This window comes from Helobdella robusta (genome assembly GCF_000326865.2).
Source record: "Helobdella robusta unplaced genomic scaffold HELROscaffold_3, whole genome shotgun sequence".
Lineage (NCBI taxonomy): Eukaryota > Metazoa > Annelida > Clitellata > Rhynchobdellida > Glossiphoniidae > Helobdella > Helobdella robusta.
Window position 1 is genome coordinate 7883393 of NW_008704501.1, and position 20421 is coordinate 7903813.

At 32.7% G+C, this 20421-nt stretch overlaps 3 protein-coding genes across 3 annotated transcripts in view; 1 reads left to right on the forward strand and 2 right to left on the reverse strand.

The window, feature by feature from the left end:
• Positions 1 to 11100, reverse strand: part of HELRODRAFT_106742 (hypothetical protein) — a gene marked incomplete at its 5' end in the record, with an annotated part of 21836 nt that extends 10736 nt beyond the window's left edge. The window contains 4 exons of the mRNA XM_009021732.1: positions 6223 to 6371; positions 6657 to 6791; positions 10590 to 10727; positions 10892 to 11100. Of these exons, the coding sequence (XP_009019980.1) occupies positions 6223 to 6371; positions 6657 to 6791; positions 10590 to 10727; positions 10892 to 11100 (631 nt within the window). The remainder of the gene's footprint in view (positions 1 to 6222; positions 6372 to 6656; positions 6792 to 10589; positions 10728 to 10891) is intronic.
• A 6399-nt stretch (positions 11101 to 17499) lies between these two features.
• HELRODRAFT_66031 (hypothetical protein) lies at positions 17500 to 18753 on the forward strand (the record flags this gene model as incomplete). The annotated part of the gene is made up of 1 exon (XM_009021733.1): positions 17500 to 18753. The coding sequence occupies one exon, from the start codon at positions 17500 to 17502 to the stop codon at positions 18751 to 18753; it is 1254 nt and encodes a 417-aa protein (XP_009019981.1).
• Positions 18754 to 20087: 1334 nt separating this feature from the next.
• The window catches only part of HELRODRAFT_161862 (hypothetical protein), a gene marked incomplete at both ends in the record, with an annotated part of 3795 nt that continues 3461 nt past the window's right edge, over positions 20088 to 20421 (reverse strand). The window contains one exon of the mRNA XM_009021734.1: positions 20088 to 20151. Within this exon, the coding sequence (XP_009019982.1) occupies positions 20088 to 20151 (64 nt within the window). The remainder of the gene's footprint in view (positions 20152 to 20421) is intronic.

The window sequence follows — 20421 nt, forward strand, 5'->3', positions numbered from 1 at the left end:
ATACATACAAACACATGCATACAAACATGCATACAAACACATGCATACAAACATACATACAAACATACATACATACATACATTTTATTTGTCTCCAAAACAAAGAAAAAAAGAAGACAGGATGACCATAAAAAGTTAACAAGTAACCTATCAAGTAAAGCCACATTACACATAGTTGAAAAGAAAATAAAATTAATTTCTATAAAAAAAAAAACAAATCATAGATACACATATACATATGCATGTATATCGGTTTTTTATTTTTCGGTTTCGCTCGCGCTCCGAAACTTAATTTTTACAAGCATATTTCCTTAAACGCAAGTAACGGACATACGGAAATGTATTTAATGTTTTTTTTTCTAAAAAATTGAAACAATCATTACAAAGATATTTTGAAATCCCTCATATAAATATAAGATTGTTTCAAATAAGATGACATTTTTTCTGATTATTAATATATCTTTTATAATGTTTTTATTGAAACCACTTCTGCAGTCTCTGAAGATAAATTTTAATCTAAAAACAGATTTTTCCAGGCTCACTTGTGTAGCTGGTACTTCAAAATTTTGAAGATGATCGCACTTGATCTCTAATTTCTCTGATTATTACTGAATTTCTCTTCACGTGGCAACTCTTAGTCAAATTATCGGCAAACTCAGACGGAAAAACGAGCGAAAAGAGAGATAACAAATTTTCAAAGATAATAAAAATTAATATAGAATTTCAAAAGGCAAAATTTTATCAAAATATTTTTTTTCTTCTGAATTTGACAAAAATATTTTCTTTCACATTTTTAGCATCGAACCGTTATTTATTTCGTTACGGTTTTCGGTTAAATTAGCAAACAATGTTTCGGTTCGGTTACGGTTTTTGTTCCAAGCAAGTAAAATCTCGGTTTTTAACGGTTTTCGGTTACGGTCCAGTTCCGTCAATGTCCTAGTTTTGATTACAAAAATACGATGGGTCTTGTGTTCTATTTTTGTTAACTATTTGTTTTCTAAAGTATTTCTATTCAATTGTTTTGTGTCTGTGTAAAATTATAAACAGAAACGTTTTCAAATTTTTAAATTTGTGCTAAATATCAGCTTGAGCAGGGCATGTCTGTCTTGTTTCAATTGATTAATAGCATAATTAAGTGATATTGATTATTAATGTAAGCTGGATGGCTGGCTGGCTGGCTAGCTGGTTGGCTGGCTGGCTGGCTGGCTGGTTGGTTGGTTGGTTGCACTCGCATTACGAACATTAAAATTTACGTCGGGGTTGTAATTGCTTTTTCCGTAAGCTGACACCGGATGTTCAGGGAATAATAAGAATAAGAATAACAACAACAACACTAAACATATTAACAACAATCGCAACAACAATAACAATAGTAATTTATGAACATGTGTAGGTTGATATTAGTGATGTGTTGATATGTTGTTTCATTCATTCATTCATTCATTCATTCATTCATTCCATCACCATAATAATCCTCACACATACAAACAAACCAAAGATAAATTAATTTAACGCTTTATTTTTTTCCTTCCTTCCAGTTTTTAGATTTTATGGTCTACTAAATAATGAGCCTTCATATACAATGTATGTATGCATGTATGTATGTATGTATGAATGCATGTTTGTATTTATGTATTTATTTATTTTTATTTAATAATTTATTTATTCTTGTTTAAATTCAATTTATTGCTCACAGAAGGATGTTGTTATAACCTGTTTCGATTCTATGCATAGATTATTATGAGCAGATAAATATAGTTTCAGTTTGTTATCTTTGCTACCGATGCTGATAACAGTGTTTAATGTATCTTTGTTTATGTTTTCGTATCTTTTGTTTATGTTTGTTGTCTATGGTTTATGTTTGTTATGTATTGTTTATATTTATCATTCACTGTTTGTTTATATTGATGTTTACCATCCGAACTAAATGTTAAAAAAAAATAAATACATACACAAAAACACACATACAAACAAACATACAAGCGAACATACATATATACAGACATACAAACAAACATATATACAAACGAACACATATATACAAACATACAAAGGAGCACACACATATTGAAACAAACATACAAACGAAAACACATATATACGAACATACAAACAAACATACAAACGAACACACGTATATACATATATACATACAAACGACATACATACACGCAAACATACAAACACAACCCAAGGAGAGCGTGATTAGCATTGATTCTTTTGATGTTGAAATTAAGAGGAACCTAATTAACCACAGACCAATCAGAACATGATATGTGCATTAGACAACTACACGCGCACACGCACGCACACACTAACATACATACACATATATACATACATACTAACATACAAAAACACATAGTTTGGTCAGTTGTTAAAACTTTATAATAAACTGCTATATTAAAAAGTTGGGCAACAAAGAAAAGTTATACAGTGCCGTTATTTACAATAACAATAACAAAGAATAATAATAACAATAACAAAGAATAATAATAACAATAATAATAATAATTTTATTATTCTTTGTTTCTATTTATGATCTGTAGTTTGATTGCGATTTCTCACATTCCCCCATATTTTAAATTTGGTAATGAAAACTGATGATGATGATGATGACGACGACGATGTTGTGATGATGATGATGAGGAGGATAAAGATAACGTGGTAATGATAATGATGTTTCGATGATGTGTGATAATGATTCCGAGTTGAGTTTGTGCCGGAAGAAATTAATGATTTTAAATATTTATATTATGTTGTTAAGCTTTTGAAGCCTGACGTACACATACAAGCACACCACACACATGTACACACATACACACTATACATCTTTTCACGTACAAATTCACGTACACAAACATACACGTACACACACACAAACATAATTCTTAAAGGATTTAGATATCGTTAGGGGCATAAATTCAGAGAAAATTGGCTACCGCTGAAAGAAACCGTCGAATGAAGAGTGAGATTCACACACACACACACACACACACACACACACACACACACACACACACACACACACACACACACTCTCTCTCTCTCTCTCTCTCTCTCTCTCTCTTTCTCACATATATACACACAGAAATTTACTTTTTCGTTTGAAAAAAGTTAACTGGTGCAAAATAATTAATAAAAATAACGTGTTGAATCACTTTTGTTTGTATGTATGTTTGTTTGTATGTATGTTTATATGTATGTATTTGTTTATGTATGTATGTATGTATATATTTGTGTGTGTAGTATATATTTGTGTGTGTATGAGGATGCATGTGTGTGTGTGTGTGACGATGTGTGTTGTGTGTGAATGGTGATGCATGTGTGTGAGTGACGATACATATGTGTGAATGATAATGATGCGTGCTGTGTGTGTGTGTGTGAGTGACGGTGTGCATGTGTGTACGTGAGTCTGTATTCCACGGAAAATTTCAACGATCGTTCGACAGGAACGTGCCAGTAATGCAGTTTTGAAGGCTTTATATTAGGATGCTGTTTATGAATGAATGAATGAATGAGTAGCTGAATGAATGAATAATGAATTAATGAATGAACGAACGAATGATTAAACAAAACCTTATCCATTAAATACGAAATTTCAAAAAAAAAAACCTTAAAATTAAGATTTCAATGTTTTCTAACTTTTGATATCATTACCATCATTTATAATAATAATAATATTTATTTTTATTATTGTTATTGCTAATCATATTATTATTATTATTATTGTAAATATTGTACTAGGCCGACGATGCTACGTTCATTTGGAGTTAATGATTTACATGTTTTTTCCATTGAAATAATTTATGTTCACACATACATACAAACAAACAAACACACAGACAAAAAGAGATACACACATACATACAAAGTAAACACATGCATACTCATATATACATATATACATACATACAATCATACAAACAAAAGAACGTATGGTCAAAATGCGTTGAACCAAAGACTACAAGATAATGGAAAGCATATTTGACTTCTTATCGAGGTATAGACATGCATGCAGAAAAATGTTTGTTTGTGTATGTGTTTGTATGTATGTCAGTTTGTATGTACGTTTGTTTGTGTGTATGTTTGTATGTTTTATTTCTCCTGCGTCCATCCATCCACCCATCCATCCATCTTCTCATTCATCTATCCACAAATCATCATTAACTTGCATGTGTCATGCTCTGAAAGGATTTAAGCACATCGTTCTCCATTTGAAAGATACACGCATACACGCTCACGTATAAACAAACATATAAGCACGCACACACAAACAAACACCCAGGCACACACATTCACACACACAAAAACAGTGCACGTTCGATGCTTCCTATTCGTGTTTTATAAGAAACCTACATGCCAAACTTGCATACACTTAATGTATATACAAACAAACATACGCATACACACACACACACAAATACATAACACACACAACACGCCAGACGTTTGCACTGTTCTAGATGTCACCAGGATTTTGAATAACATTAAATTAAATGTAAACATTCACACACACGCGCGCGCAAACACACACACGCGCAAACACACACACACACACACGCACTAACATAAGCATACAAACAAACGAACATACCTACAAAATTACCTTACACATACAAAAATCTATAAGTATAAAGAAACAAACATACAAGAAACACGAACGAACGTGGACGCTGAACAGCAAAAGCAACAGAGAAAGAAAGAAAGAGAGGGAGAGAGATAGTGAAGGAAAGAGAGAGAAAGAGAGAATAAAAAATGACTGCAACACAGGTATATAGATAGTTTGACAGATAAAAGTAAAAACTAAAAACTAACGAAATAAAATGAAAATGAAGAGAGAGAGAAAGAGAGAGAGAGGGAGAGAGACAGACTGTGCTTAAGTATAATACATCGTATTTGCATAAAGAGACCCAAAGTTAAAATGGCAATCGACAATTCTTTATTATTAGCAGAACTGAAATGAATGAAGTAGTGGTAATGATAGCAGTACTAGAAACAGCAGTAGTAGTAGTAGCAGCAGCAGCAGCAGTGATAGTAGTAATAGTAGTGGTGCGTCAAGAACATCAATAGCAGCCTAGCTAGGTGGAATTGAAGGCAGACATGGAAACCATAAATTAGTTTTCGCGATGATTGATGGCGTGCAAGGTAATGCCAAGTTTCAATTAATTGCACACCGAAACATCCACGCAAACGAGACGAGACGAGACAAAACAAAACGAAACATAACAAAACGAAACGAAACTGGACATGTACATATTACATACACACAAAACAATGAACTTCTGTGCAAGCAATACAATTTTCTAGAAATGATATGATACACACACACACACGCACGCACGCACAAACACACGCACGCACACACACACACAAGGTACATACACATTTGTCTATTTCGCGAATAGAGAAAGATGAAAAACCTGAACAAAGGATGGGGGAAATGAAGCAAAAAAGAAATGAAAGTGTACAAAATGAATGAGTGAATGATGGAAGGAACGAATGAATGAAGGAATGAATAAATTAATAGAATAAAACAAATGGAGATAATAAATCAATCATAAAGTAATTCAAAACGACACTCCATCTATTTAAAAAATTAGTAGCATCATATAAAGACAGACACACATACATATAAGCAAGGACCCACACACACAAACACACATACAAACAGGCAAGGATCCACACACACAAGCACACATACAAACAAGCAAGGACGACACACACACAAACACACATACAAACAAGCACACATACAAACAAGCAAGGACCCACACATACAAACACACATACAAACACACATACAAACAAACAAGGACCCACACATACTCTCAGTAATAAAAAACTTCAACGTTGATTTATCCTCCTAATTCTATACTAGTGACATGTCCTTAATATTTCCATAACAACAACAACAACAACAACAATAAAATCAATAACAACAACAATAACAAAATAATAATAATAAAATAATAAAAATATCTCATTAACAATTATCACAATAACACGACAACAATACGAAAACATGCACATGACAATATTCAACAACATTCCCACAATGAAATCAACAACAACTTAAACAATAACAACAACAATAACAAAATAATAATAAAATAATAATATCACATTAACAATTATCACAACCGAAAACATGCACGCGACAATATTCAACATCAACAACAACAATAACAACAATAATAAAACAACAATAATAAAAACAAACCTGCTACGTTAACCACAAAATCCTTCGAACTCCAGACGGTTCCCGCCAAATTTTTCGCCTTGCAAGAATACACCCCGCCATCTTGCGTGGAAATTTTTAAGATCTTCAACATGGCACCGTTCAGTTTGAGCTGATCGTTCGTGTAGAGTCTGGATGATGGCGAGGGAGTTTATGATGGAGATGAAGACTATGAGGAATGATTGACGATGACGTCACGCTGATTTGTGACGTCATTAGGATATAATGGGAAAATTCTTTTATTCACCGAAAAAAATAAAATCCAAATGAAATCAATCGAAAATTATTAATTATATACCAGAGTGTAAATAAATAAGATATACAATATAATGTTCTGTATATAATAATAATAACAATAATAATAACAACAATAATGTTATCAATCACAGCAATATAAATAATAATAATGATAATACCTAATTTTGTTCTTAAACCATTCAACGGTCGGCTCTTCATTGCCGGCCACTCGACACTGCATCAGCACATCCCTGCTTCCGTCTCTGACGTCATCCTGGCTCGCGGGTTGAATTAACTGCACTTCTGACTGACTGCTTATCCCTAATATGCGGATTTTAAGAATTTTTTTTTGTTGGTTAGAAAAATTGAAAAGTGAATTCGATTGGATTGTTTTATTTGAATAATTTAGTGAGTTGTATCATAAGTTAAAAATTTATATTTAAAAAAGTGTGTGTGCATGTGTATATGTATGTACGTATGTATGTATGTATGTGTGTATGTAAGGCTTCAAAGGACGGTAATTGTTAGCATGTTCGATTGAAAAAGCAGAGCATTCTACCTCTATATCTTTCTTTTCTCCCTCTCCCTCTCTCTCTCTATTTGACCTTTTTCATTTCTTCCTTTTTCATTCATTCATTCATTTTTCATTTCCTCAACTTTTGCGTAATGACATCATAATGCTTTCTCTCTCTCTCTCTCTATCCCTTATGTAAACTTTCAATACATTCTCTTTTTCTCACTCTCTCTAATTCTTTTCTTCTCTCTCTTTCTCTCGTTCATCTTGCATGCGTAGTGCTTTCCTCCTTTTTATTTTTTTTATGTTTCTCTGTGGACTCGCTGGGAAGAAGCGTTCAAATGGAACAACATCATTGGCTGGCTGCTTGGATGAATAAATGAATGAATGAGTAGATGAAAGGATGAATGAATGAATGCTTGCATGAGTAAACAAATGATGCTATAAAGATGAATTTATGGTCGAAAAATTGATTGAAGGATTGAAGTGATTCTTCGGAAGGTTGAAATGAATAAATAAGTGGATGGATGGACAGATAGAAAAATTGAAGAATGAATAAACAAAAATAAAGTGGAGGATAGACGGACAGAAAAATTAAATGATTTTTAGAGTGATGAACAACTAAAGAGAGGTGTTAGAACAAAAAAAAAATTGGCGACTGAGCACATAATAAATTTAACTCTCTCTCTTCTCTTTCTCTCTCTCTTCTCTTTCTCTCTCACCCACCTTCTCACTTTTTATTCTTTCATTTTATACTTTCCCTCCATCCATCTCACTCACTCTCCACCTACTAATCTATGCTAATCACCTTTCTACGATGTTTACATTCCAAACAGAATTCATCCAATCAATCAATCAATGATTTTGAAATAAAATGAAAAGGAAGCATACAAGTACGCATTACCACACACACACACACACACACACACACATACACACACACACACACACATACACAACACACACAAATTCAAATAAACAACGAACACTTACACGAAGCACACACACACACACACACACACACACACATGAAACACACACGCATACAAAAGGCAAACTCAATTTAGAGTTAAATGAGAAATTAATGTGATCCTGATTGCAGTTCAGCTAGGCACAACAACACAGCCAACAATCGAACGCCCATTGTCTTAAAACTGGTAATGATGCTACTACTAGAACCACAACTGTTACTACTACTACTACTTCCACTAATACTGCTACAATCGCCACTACCACTACTACAACAGCTTCAATAGAAGCCGTAGTAGTCGCGGCACTAGCGTTCAAACCTTTAACAGTAGTAAGAGAATCAAAGAAGTTATAACAATAGCAATAATAACAATAACAATTATTATTATTGTTGTTGTTTTAATTATTATTAATATTGGTTAACAAGCTATCTCTTTATTGTTGTGTTAATCACAAATAAGAGAGCTTCGGCGCAAACAACAATAGCAATAATAATAACAATAATAATAAGAAAAACATTAATAACATCAACAACAACATAAAATAAACACACACGCACGCACGCACACACACACATAGATAAACATAAGCAATTTATAGACAATGCGTGTTTAAAGTAAACCTTGAGTTGGTGAGACCTTAATACGTAACGATATAAAACACAAAACCACACACACACACAAACACGTACATAAACACATACATATATAAATCCACACGCACATAAATTCAATGGTAATCTAATAGGTATTGATGCAATAAACATGTGAATTATTTTCGAAGATAGGATGCGCGCAAATACACATACAAACAAATATGCATACACACAAACACACACACACACATATAAACAAATATGCATACACACAAACACACACACACACACATACAAATATGCATACACACAAACACACACAAACAAACATATTTTAATTATTGTTATACCGGAGAGAATATAAAATATATTTTATAAATTATTATTTAATAATAAAATTTAAAAATATTATTGATAATAATAATTATTATTATTAATTAATTAATATTGTTCTTCTTTAGCAGTGACTTAATTAAAAATTTTGACATGTGAGTTTATAACCATTACGTAATAAGCTAATATTAAACAACAAACAAACATACTAACATACATACATACAAAACATGAACTTCTCAATAATAGTATTATTTAGATATCCATGATACAAACATGCACATACAAACACGTACGTGCATACATTTGCAAAAACAAATACACAAATATGCACATACAAACATGCACATACAAACAAACATACATACGGGCACAAAAACATGAACATACAAACAAACATACTAAGATAACAAAAAAATTACAAAAAAAAAAATTGCTATAATACCACATCAAAAAAAACACGGCATACAAGCCAAAGTGGGTGAACAGACAACCATGAAAGCACTTCATATTTTGTATATACGTATGTTTGTACGATGTTTTAACATGTTTGTATGTGTGTGTGTATGTATATATGTGTGTTTGTGTATGTATGTATGTGTGTGGGTGTATGCGTGCGTGTATAATTTGTATATACATATCTACTCCACTTTCATATGCAAATTGATTATATATAAGGGTAAATTAAATTTAGCGTTCACTTGTATGTATGTGTGTTTGTATGTATGTAGGTGTGTGTGTACGTATGTATGTTTGTATATGTATGTATGTGTATTTGTATGTGTGTGTACGTATGTGTGTTTGCATAATCATATTATTTATATCATCCTAACGATGTTAATAAATTAAACAACGCCATAAACATCTTATAAACAATTTTGTTTTGTTTATAATCAAAATGTGGATGTATGTATGTATGTATGTATGTGTTTGTATTAACCATAGACTTGGTATTAACTCATCCAAATTTTTTTCATTCATTCATTCAGTCTTAACTCATTTATTTTTCCTTTTCCATCCATTCATTCATCACTCATTCATTCTTTCGTCCCTCCATACATCGTTCTCGATATAAAATTAATAATATAATTATATGCATGCGTGTCAGTTCACCTTTACAAAACTGACATTTTGAGCTAGTATGCTGAAAATATCTTACACACACGCGCACGCACGCACGCACACAACATCATAGTTCAGGAGTGGGCAAACGACGGCCCGCATGTGGCCCATGATGCTATTTCATGCGGCCCGCGAGACCCTGTTCGCCAAAAAGTTCGTCAGCCAGACATTATGACCAAAAAGAGGAGCCACAAAGCTTAAAAAATTTCTCCCCGGGTCGAAAAAATTTGCTATTTAAGTACATATGCGGCCCTTCAAAGGTTAAACAGTTCTCAATACGGCCCTCACAGAAAAAAGTTTGCCCACCCCTGTCACGGTTTAATAACTAATAGTGTTGAAACGATAAGTTTAATATAAATAATCAGAAAATTTTAATAAGTTGTAATAAAATACTATCATTTATAACAAGATACAGATAATTATGTTATAACACCAAAAATTATGACCAAACTCCAAAAAATACAAAATAAAATAGAGAAAAAAATTACTAAAACCAAGATTTGTAACAATAAACTGACAATAAAGTAATCGCAATTACAACCAAATACCGACAATTATAAGTGAAAAAACCGAATCTACCGACATAAGATGTGTATTTTGGCTCCTTGGCTGGTTAGTGGTACTCCAGTTGAGGTATTGGTGGCTATGCAGTTGAATGTTCCATTGTCCAACTCCTTTTTCACCCAGAGAAAATGTAAGTCGTTGCCGTGCTGGAATCTGTGTATGTGTGTTTGTATGCGTGTGTTTGTTTGTTTGTATGTATGTGTGTGTGTGTTCAGTACTGCAAACACGTACATACAACAAAAGCAGACATACAAACAAAGAAGCAAGCATGCTAACACACATACAAGCAGACATACATACAAACAAAGGGTTCGAACCTCCGGCTGACATTATGCAAGGGCCTGCCATTGTAGGTCCAGTGAATCCTAATCCTATCGTTATTGGACACCCCGCATCTAATTATAACGCCCTCTCCTTCGATCACGTGCTGGTCGGTGGGGGAGGGGTCAAAATAAAATCCGTCTTGCTGATTGGCTGAGATGGTCACTAGCGAAAAGATTAGGACTGAAAATGTTATTAGATCCATTATGCTTGCTTGTGGTGCTATTAGCGATCTAGGTATCATTTTGGTTTTGTTAGTAGAGTATTTTAGTTATGTAAAGTATTTTACTATGACTAATTAGTAGTAATACTATCTATAGATAGATAAATAGATAGATAAATAGATAGATAAATAGATAGATAGATAGATAGATAGATAGATAGATGCTTTGTTGAATTTAGTTGGGTAGTAGTTTATTAATTCCTTGATTAATTATCAGCTTTGTCGTCCGTTGTAGTAACCGCGATCGGCTGTAGTAGTCTGTAGTAAGTGTAGTGGCAGTTGTAGAGGCAGTTGTGGTAGTGGTAGTAGTAATCCAATATTTTTGCTATTTATTTGTTGTCAGTTGAAATAAAAAAACGAACTATCACTATTATTATTATGGTTGCGAAGTAATTTTTCAGCCATAGTTATATACAAACAGGTTGATAAAAATAGCTAAATATTAAAAGTTTAATTGGTTTAATTAGTTAATTTATTAATTAATCCGTTAATAATGATCGTATGACAGTTGCAAGTCGTCATGGGCTATCAGTAGTATACTATACGTGAATTGAAGAATTTTACTTTAGATTAATTTTTAAACAGACATTCATAAACATACATAAGCTAGACTTAAACAAGCATACAAACCTGCATCCGAAATTCATAAACACACGTACGTACAAGCACAATCAAAATTGATGAATTCTCTTTAGAAACAATCCCAACTCTCAACAATTTTCAAAATATTTGCTTAGAACACTCGCTCCCTTTATATATAGGTGTGTATATCTGTATATGTATATATGTCTGTAGGTCTGTCTGAATGTATGAATGTATGTATGTATGTATGTATGTATGTATGTATGTATGCATGTATGTATGTATGTATGTATACGTTCATATAACTATATGTTTATATATTTTTTTTATAAATATTAGGCTGTATATCAGATAGTTTCAACTATATAATATATATATATATATATATATATTATTCGTATATATATATTTATATATCTAAAAAAACTAGTATATATATATATATTGAGAGAGAGAGAGAGATAGTTTGAGAGAGAGAGAAAGAGAGAGAGAGAGAGAATAAAAGAAAGGGAGGTGCATATATGTACAATTATATTTTATTAACATGATTATGAAGATGAAAAGAAATTTTTAATTATTATTATTATCGAATTGATTAGTTTCGTTACGTCACAGCACACATGTTGCTGATAAATCCAGATTTGAAATAAAACATGCCTGCATATATACATACACTCATACGATACGAAACGAAACGAAACGAAACGAAATTTTATTTGCTCCATAAAATTATAAAAATACATACATACATACAAACACAAACACACACACATACATACATACATAAACACACATAATTTTAAAAATCAAATACAGCTGATTTACCTTATTCTGTTTCTTCCTGTGTGTCTGTCGGTATGTCTGGTCGAGCTTAGGCATTCATTTGATTACATGTAGGTTTGTTTTGGTGGGTATTTGGATTGTATTGCGGTGAGTATTGCGGTGTGTTTGGCGTATTTTTACGTGTATTTTGATGCGAATATTTGTGTATATCTGTGTGTATAGCAGTGTTTCGTGACATGATTTGCATAACATCAATTATAATTTTATACATTAACAGTTCCATCTTTTATTGATTCATAAATTCATCATTCCTCCATTCATTCATTCATTCATTCATTCATTCATTCATTCATTCATTCATTCATTTATATATTCACTTTTTCTTACACTCTCTTTCTTTCACTTTCTATCTCTCCCTCTCTTTCTCTCCTTCTCTCTTATTAATAATTAGAGACTTGTTTAGCTTTGTGAGGTTTAACTTTAAACCTCAAATGAATACATCATTAATTATAATTGGCATGTGTGTGTGTATGTGTGTGTTTATTCATTCGTTCGTTCGTTCTTTCGTTCATTCATTCATTCATTCACTCACTCATATTTTGTGTACTATGTTACACCACACACATTCGTGATATTTATACTCTAAGATAAATGAGGTCTGTTCATTCTCTGAATGAATGAATGTGATGATTGATTGAAGGTATTATGTATGTATGCATGCATGTATGTGTGTATGTTTGTGTGTATGTATGCATGTACGTATGTATGTATGTATGTATGTATGTATGTATGTATGTATGTATGTATGTATGTATGTATGTATGTATGTATGTATGTATGTATGTATGTATGTATGTATGTATGTATGTATGTATGTATGTATGAATGTATGTATGTATAATTATAGATACACTGAACCTTGGTCTACTTTTCCGGCTTACTTTCTTTTGTTTGTCGTCAATTGTTGTTACTGTTGTTGTTGTTATTGTTGTTGTTGCTGTTGTTGATGATGATGATGTTTATGTTGATGATGGAGATGATGATGAAAAAAGATAGTGATGATGAGGGTGTTTTTGCTGATTTGGCATCTGAACAAACATTCAAAACAACAACACAGCCATAACACAGCAACAATTGCATGTGTTTGACTGAGAGTTGTGTTAGCTGACCAGTTTAATGTGACTTTGTGTGTATGTATGTAGGATTATGTGCGCGTGTGTGTGTATGTGCTTATATGTGTGTGCGTGCGTGTAGTGTGTTTCTACGTATGTGTAAACCTAAATGAATGAATGAATGAATAAATTAACGAAAAAATGAAAGAAAGAACGAATGAATGAATGATGGATGAATGAATGCGTTTTCTTCTTGTAGCAATGATATTGGTTACTTGCTGGCTAGCAGACTAGCTGTTTCCCAACACTACTGCTGTTGAAATGTTGTCTTGTAGGTGTTTGCGCCATTATTTGGTTTCTTTGTTCGTCCACTCGTATGTTTGTGTGTTTGTATGAACGTTTGTTTGTTCAAATTTTAGTTTTTTTGCGAGTCGATTTTCGGCTTGTTTGCCGCGTTTTTGTATTTTTACTTCTTTGTGTTTTGTATTTTGTGTTTATTACATCTGATAATTTTATTTATTAACCGGTTTGTCTGTTCATTCATTCATTCATTCATTCATTCATTCATTCATTCATTCATTCATTCATTCATTCATTCATTCATTCATTCATTCATTCATTCATTCATTCATTCATTCATTCATTCATTCATTCATTCATTCATTCATTCATTCATTCATTCATTCATTCATTCATTCATTCATTCATTCATTCATTCATTCATTCATTCATTCATTCATTCATTCATTCATTCATTCATTCATTCATTCATTCATTCATTCATTCATTCATTCATTCATTCATTCATTCATTCATTCATTCATTCATTCATTCATTCATTCATTCATTCATTCATTCATTCATTCATTCATTCATTCATTCATTCATTCATTCATTCATTCATTCATACATACATTCATCCATGCATTCATTCTTTTATCTTTCTTTCACTCTCCCATAAGATCAACATGCCAACTGTCAGCTACGCATCGTCGTCGTCATGGTTGACATGTGCGTGTGTGTGCGTGTGTATGCCTGTGTGTGCGTGTGTGTGTGTGTGCGTGTGTGTGCGTGTGTGTGTGTGTAAAATTAAAAATCTATACCTCATTCAGCACTCGCCAGATGTCGGAGATGTTAGTCGGTAAGTCGATTACTTACCAATTGTATTGGCGAAGAAGTAGAGAACATTTTTAACATTTTATTAAAAATGAATGAAATTAATCATTCATTCATTGGTTTTTTGTTCGTTCATTCGTTCATTCATTCATTCGTTTATTAATTAACTATTTAATTCATTCATTCTCTCGTCAGTCCATCTTTCGATCCATTCATTCAATCAATCATTTATTCTTTTTTTTTTATGACGAACTATATTAATGATCGATTATATGAGCATTTTTATAAATATGGTGAATTTTAATGAAGGAATAAACAAACAAACAAACAAACAAACACACACGCACACACACACACACGCAAAAAATTTATAATCTAAAAGACATATTTGGATCATGCTTATAATACCATCATTGGTGTTGTGTTCAGAATTCATAAATAAATGCATGTGATGTTGTGTAACGTTCTATGTTGTTCTCTCTACCCCCCTATCTCTCTTTCTTTCTCTCTTTCTCTCTCTTTTTCTTTCTCTCTTTCTCTCTCTCGTTTATTTGTTTTCTTTTGTTGACAATTAGTAATTAAATTTTCGTCATCTTCAAATGACTAATTGTAGTAATAATAGACTATCTTGAAACATTTACAGCAGGAATTATTAAGTCAAACAAACACACACACACACACACATTCAAACACATATGCCAACACACAAACACACACACATACAAAAACACACATCCATTATCGAACTTATTTAAGTGTAGAAATTTGTAACGCAAATGAAATATTGGCGCGAGAACAGAAAAATGTAAGGTAATGTAGTATATACTGGGTATTTTTTTTATGTCCCATACTTTATTTTTTAAAAAGAAAATGTAAAATTTAATCAAAAAATTGCGTTAATTTAGAAATTTTTTGCGATTTCAATCCATTTTATTAGTTCTCAATCAAAATTTATCACTTTTCTAGAAAAATTAACCTTTTTTTCAAACATAATTAATCATTTTTTAATAAAAATTCATTAGATTCTCGAATAAAACCACACTTAGAAGAGGGCAGCCAAGTTTTCAATTAATTTTTAATTCCAATGGAATAGTCCTTAATGGTGATAAACATTCTCTCTCTCCCTTTTTCTTCTTCTCTTCCTCTTTCTCTCTCCTTCTCTTTCTCTCTCACTCATTCACTTTTCTTCTTCCAAGCCTTGCTTAATTGCCTCAATAACTTCGAAACCAACAACTAAACAAATAAATAAAAATAAATATAATATTGAATAGTCACGAGATAATAATAGTGAGATACGTAATGAAAGCAGGTTAGCGAACTAAAATATATACATACACACATATGCATACATACATACACACATATACATACATACACACATATACATACATACACACATATACATACATACATACACACATACATATACATACATACACACATACATATACATACATAAACACACAAACCTATATACATATTTATTTATCTTAATATATGAGTATAAAAAGTGCCCAAATGTTTTTTTTGTGAACTGAATCAACAAATTGACTATTAATGAAATAATTTTTCCTTAACTCCTTTTATCACGTAAAAAGGTTCAATGATTGACGGTAATGTATCATTTTTAGGTGCTCTGTCTTATATTTTGCTGCTCACTAGCTGCTAGTAAGTTTTTTCTTATTTGATTGGATTTTTTTTGAAAAATTTTAATTTAAGTTTAATCAATTAATTTAATCAATTAATTTAATCAATTAATTTAATTAAATAATTAATTAATTAATTAAATTTGATTACACTTCCCACAAGCATTACCTTCATCAAAAATTTTCCACTCTTTCCCAAATTCAGCAACCCTTCAAGACCATCCTCAGTGGAAGTGGAGACATGGCAATGGCAGGATGAGATGCTTTCCGGCGTTGAGAGGGTTCAAAACCAGCAAAACGCTGGCCGTATAATTGTATTTGGAAACAATTCGGAATCGATTTTAACTGGACAGAATGAAGAGGACACCGTAGTAGCAGCTGCTCAGTCCGGAACTGGCCGCATCGTCGTTTTTTCGCACGTCGCCTTCGGGAAGGAAATTACTGAACCGTCAAAAAATTTCACGAATTCGAAATTTTACCAAAACATTTTAAGGTGGTTAGTAGGCAACAAGACACAGAGTTCTCTCAGATTTTGTATGCTAGATCAACAGGTCGGAACAAATGAATCATCCAGCTTGCGAGAACAATGTGATGTGTTGGTAAGCTATGGACAGCTGGAGACAGTTAATTCAGTTAATTCATCTGTTGTAAGTGATTTCGTTGAGAGCGGAGGAGCCCTAATCCACGCATTCACTTCATCGAGGTGGAACTTAGTGTATCAGAGGAAAGAAATCTATCAAATTTCATACGCTGATATTCTTGTTAGCGCGGGCCTCAGTTACTCGGTGAAGACTGCCGCTGATTACAATGGCTGGTTTTATCCTCAATTAAATAAAGGCAAATCAGCTAATTTCAAAAACTATTTTAAAACTCTACCAACTATAGACGATTTGATTGGTAAAGTTTATTTTTTGGATCACCTTCTTGAGTTACCCGCAGAACATAAGGCTCAGTTCAAAACTGAAGTTGATAAATTTAAGAATGAAACAGAATTTAAAATAAATCGATTGTTTCCAAACGACGAAATCAATTGCAAAAACTTGATTCAGCGCAAAACAATTGAATTTTGGCAATTCATCGCTGATTTTCAACCCAACCAGCGCTTCAAAGCACCATGCATTATAATATTTCCTGGAGATTATATGGATTTGCCAAACTTCAGTAAAAATTTGATAAACTACTCGTCGAACGAATCCGATTATTATTTTCCAGGCAGCTACGTCGCCGCGGGAACAAATGCAACGTTGCAAGTGACAGCGATTGTTGGTGTTTGGAGGGTTTTCATCGGGGCTCACACGGATTTTGTTTCGAAACTTCCGTTGAAGCGTTGGCCGAAAGCAATCAGGAAGATAATAATTTTGTCTGTTGGTCTGTACGACATATCTTCATATTTCGGAGGCAGTGTGGTGTTTGTGAGTCCCAGTGGAATAAGTCGCATAGAAGCTCTACTTTCAAATGTTGTTTCGTCTCCCAGGTACGATTCTCAGAACAGTTTAATTAAAGACTCGTGGAATGCAAGCAGGAACTCTGCAGGACTGTGGGCGGATATATCAGGCAAGTACATAACATTCACGTTGCCATCCTCCAGCGTAAGAAACCTGCAAGACCCAGGTCCTGTCACGCAGTTGTACGACACTCTACTCCAGCACTACCACAATTTAAGAGGAACGGACATCGACAGGCAGAGGAAGATGTGGGTAGTTACCGACAAACAAACATCAAACGGCGCCATGCATGCAGGCTATCCAATCGTAACCCACTTGGATGTCTCGAATCCGAGAAGTGATAGATTCCTACTGAACGAATCGGGATTGAGGAGGGATACTTGGAAATTTTGGGGTATCTTCCACGAATTGGGCCACAACATGCAGCTGAGTGAATGGACGTTTGATGGCACTGGGGAGGTCACGTGCAACATATTTGCACTTTACGGCGTGGAAAAGATTGGCGGCATCGATCTCTGGAGGAATCCTTGGTTGAATAATTTCGTCGCCAGAGCAGTTGATTACATCAACAAAGGTGCGAATTTCAATGTTTGGAAGGGCAATCCTGGAATAGCATTGATAATCTACGCTCAGCTGGTAGAAGCTTTCAACTGGACAACATACAAACAAGTTTTCCGTCATTATCAAAATTTATCCGCCTCAGAAAGGCCCAAAAACAATCAGGAAAAAATTGATAAATGGTTTTTTATTTTTTCCCAAAAGTGTAATTTTAATTTAGCTCCACTGGCCAGATATTGGGGCATACCTCTATCTGAAGGGGCTGTTGGAAAGTTGAATGACTTGAGGTTGGAAAATTTTCTACCTGATGATAAATTAACGAGCCAAACACCCGCCAGAGTTAGAATGGTTGCGAGATTCTTTCCGAATTTGAGAAATCAAACTGGTGGCTAAGATTTTTAATTTTAAAATTCATTTTTCAAATAAATATTATTTTTAATTTTATAAGAAAAACTAAGTAACTGCAAACATTAAAAAAAAAAATTTCAGGACACTTGAATATTGCGAAACGTTATTATATTTTTCATCTGTTCTTAACTCTCATTAATAATCCACCGAACAAAATAAAAATCATTTTCAGAGCCCAGAAGATGTTTTTATTTCAAACGCATCGGGGAATGATCAATGACCTTTAATATTTAATCATCAAAGACTCTATCTCACTTGAACTCTCACATTACCATCAATTTTGTTTTTTAACAAAGCAAATATTTAACGTTTATTTAACAATTTCTATTGAAAAATTAATTGACAAGCGTGTTTGATCAATAAATTTTGTGTTGTTCAGTTTGAAATGTAGTCAAGACATATTCGTATCATCTTGAAAACAGATACCTCTACAGTTCCTAAAAATAAAACAATCTTCATTCGACAGAGGAGCAAGCATTATTTGGTATCAATAAAATTTCTTTACAAATTAAATTTTTTATTCAATAAAACCACTTAAAATTTGAAAAAAATATACATAAAGAAAGAATTTTCACCCAGTTAAAATCAAAAAAACACATTGAACGTAGTACAAACGATCATTTGTAACACACATCAATAAGATCGTATTTCATACAGTAGTGGATCCGTTGTGAGCAGTGTTGTTATTAAAAAAAGTAAGAAAAACTCAGTTTGTAAACAGAAATGTTTATCATTTTTAATTTTTAGACCCAAACTAATAAACAATTATTTTTGGAAATGTGACGCTGGTATAGTGGTTTATGCTGGTACTTCCCTACTATCATTCATGTAGTACATCATTTCTTGTTCATAAAAATGTATAATTTTTTAAAGGAAATCCCATGGTTTTTTATATATGGTATGTTTAATCAACCGAGGAAGAATAATAATTTAAAATTTAATACACACATTCGAGTTGGGATGGTCTGAGAGGAGTACCTCCACTGCTGTTACAGCGTTCTAATCAAAGGCAAAGAAATCCCATTTTTTTAAGCACACGTGCACATGTAGATTGTATGTATCTATCATAATCTATATTACAAATGTTAGGTTTGTGTGTGTGCGAAGGAAGAAAGATTGATGAAGATATATGGATAGATAGGGTGAGAAAAAAGATAGAAAGAAAGGGAGAGAGAAAGAGAAAGAAAGGGAGAGAGAGAGAGAACGGGAGAGAGAAGGAGAGAGGAAGAGTATTCATATGTTGGTGAATATTCTTTTAAGAATCAATCTACTGAATGAAAATTTTCAAATGAAAAAATCTGCATGAACTGCAAATAATATTATAGATTGTACAAATAACTGTAATCACTTGGAAAACATTTATTTTTGACGCCGCTGAAGCGACTGTGCGTGCGGCGCTACAAAATTTGTTTATAATTATAATTATTACCCTTATTATTATAATTACAATTGTTATTATATAAAAATTATACGAATAAGAAGACCATTTAGAAATTGTTCTCTACTTGAATGAAAGCAGTATTAGTTTAACATGAATGTTACTTCATCTTTATTGCTGGTGTGAGTGTGTGTGTGTGTGTGTGTGTGTGTGTGTGTGTGTGTGTGTGTGTGTGTGTGAAAAATTATTGCGAAAGAAGAAACAAAATTAAAGAA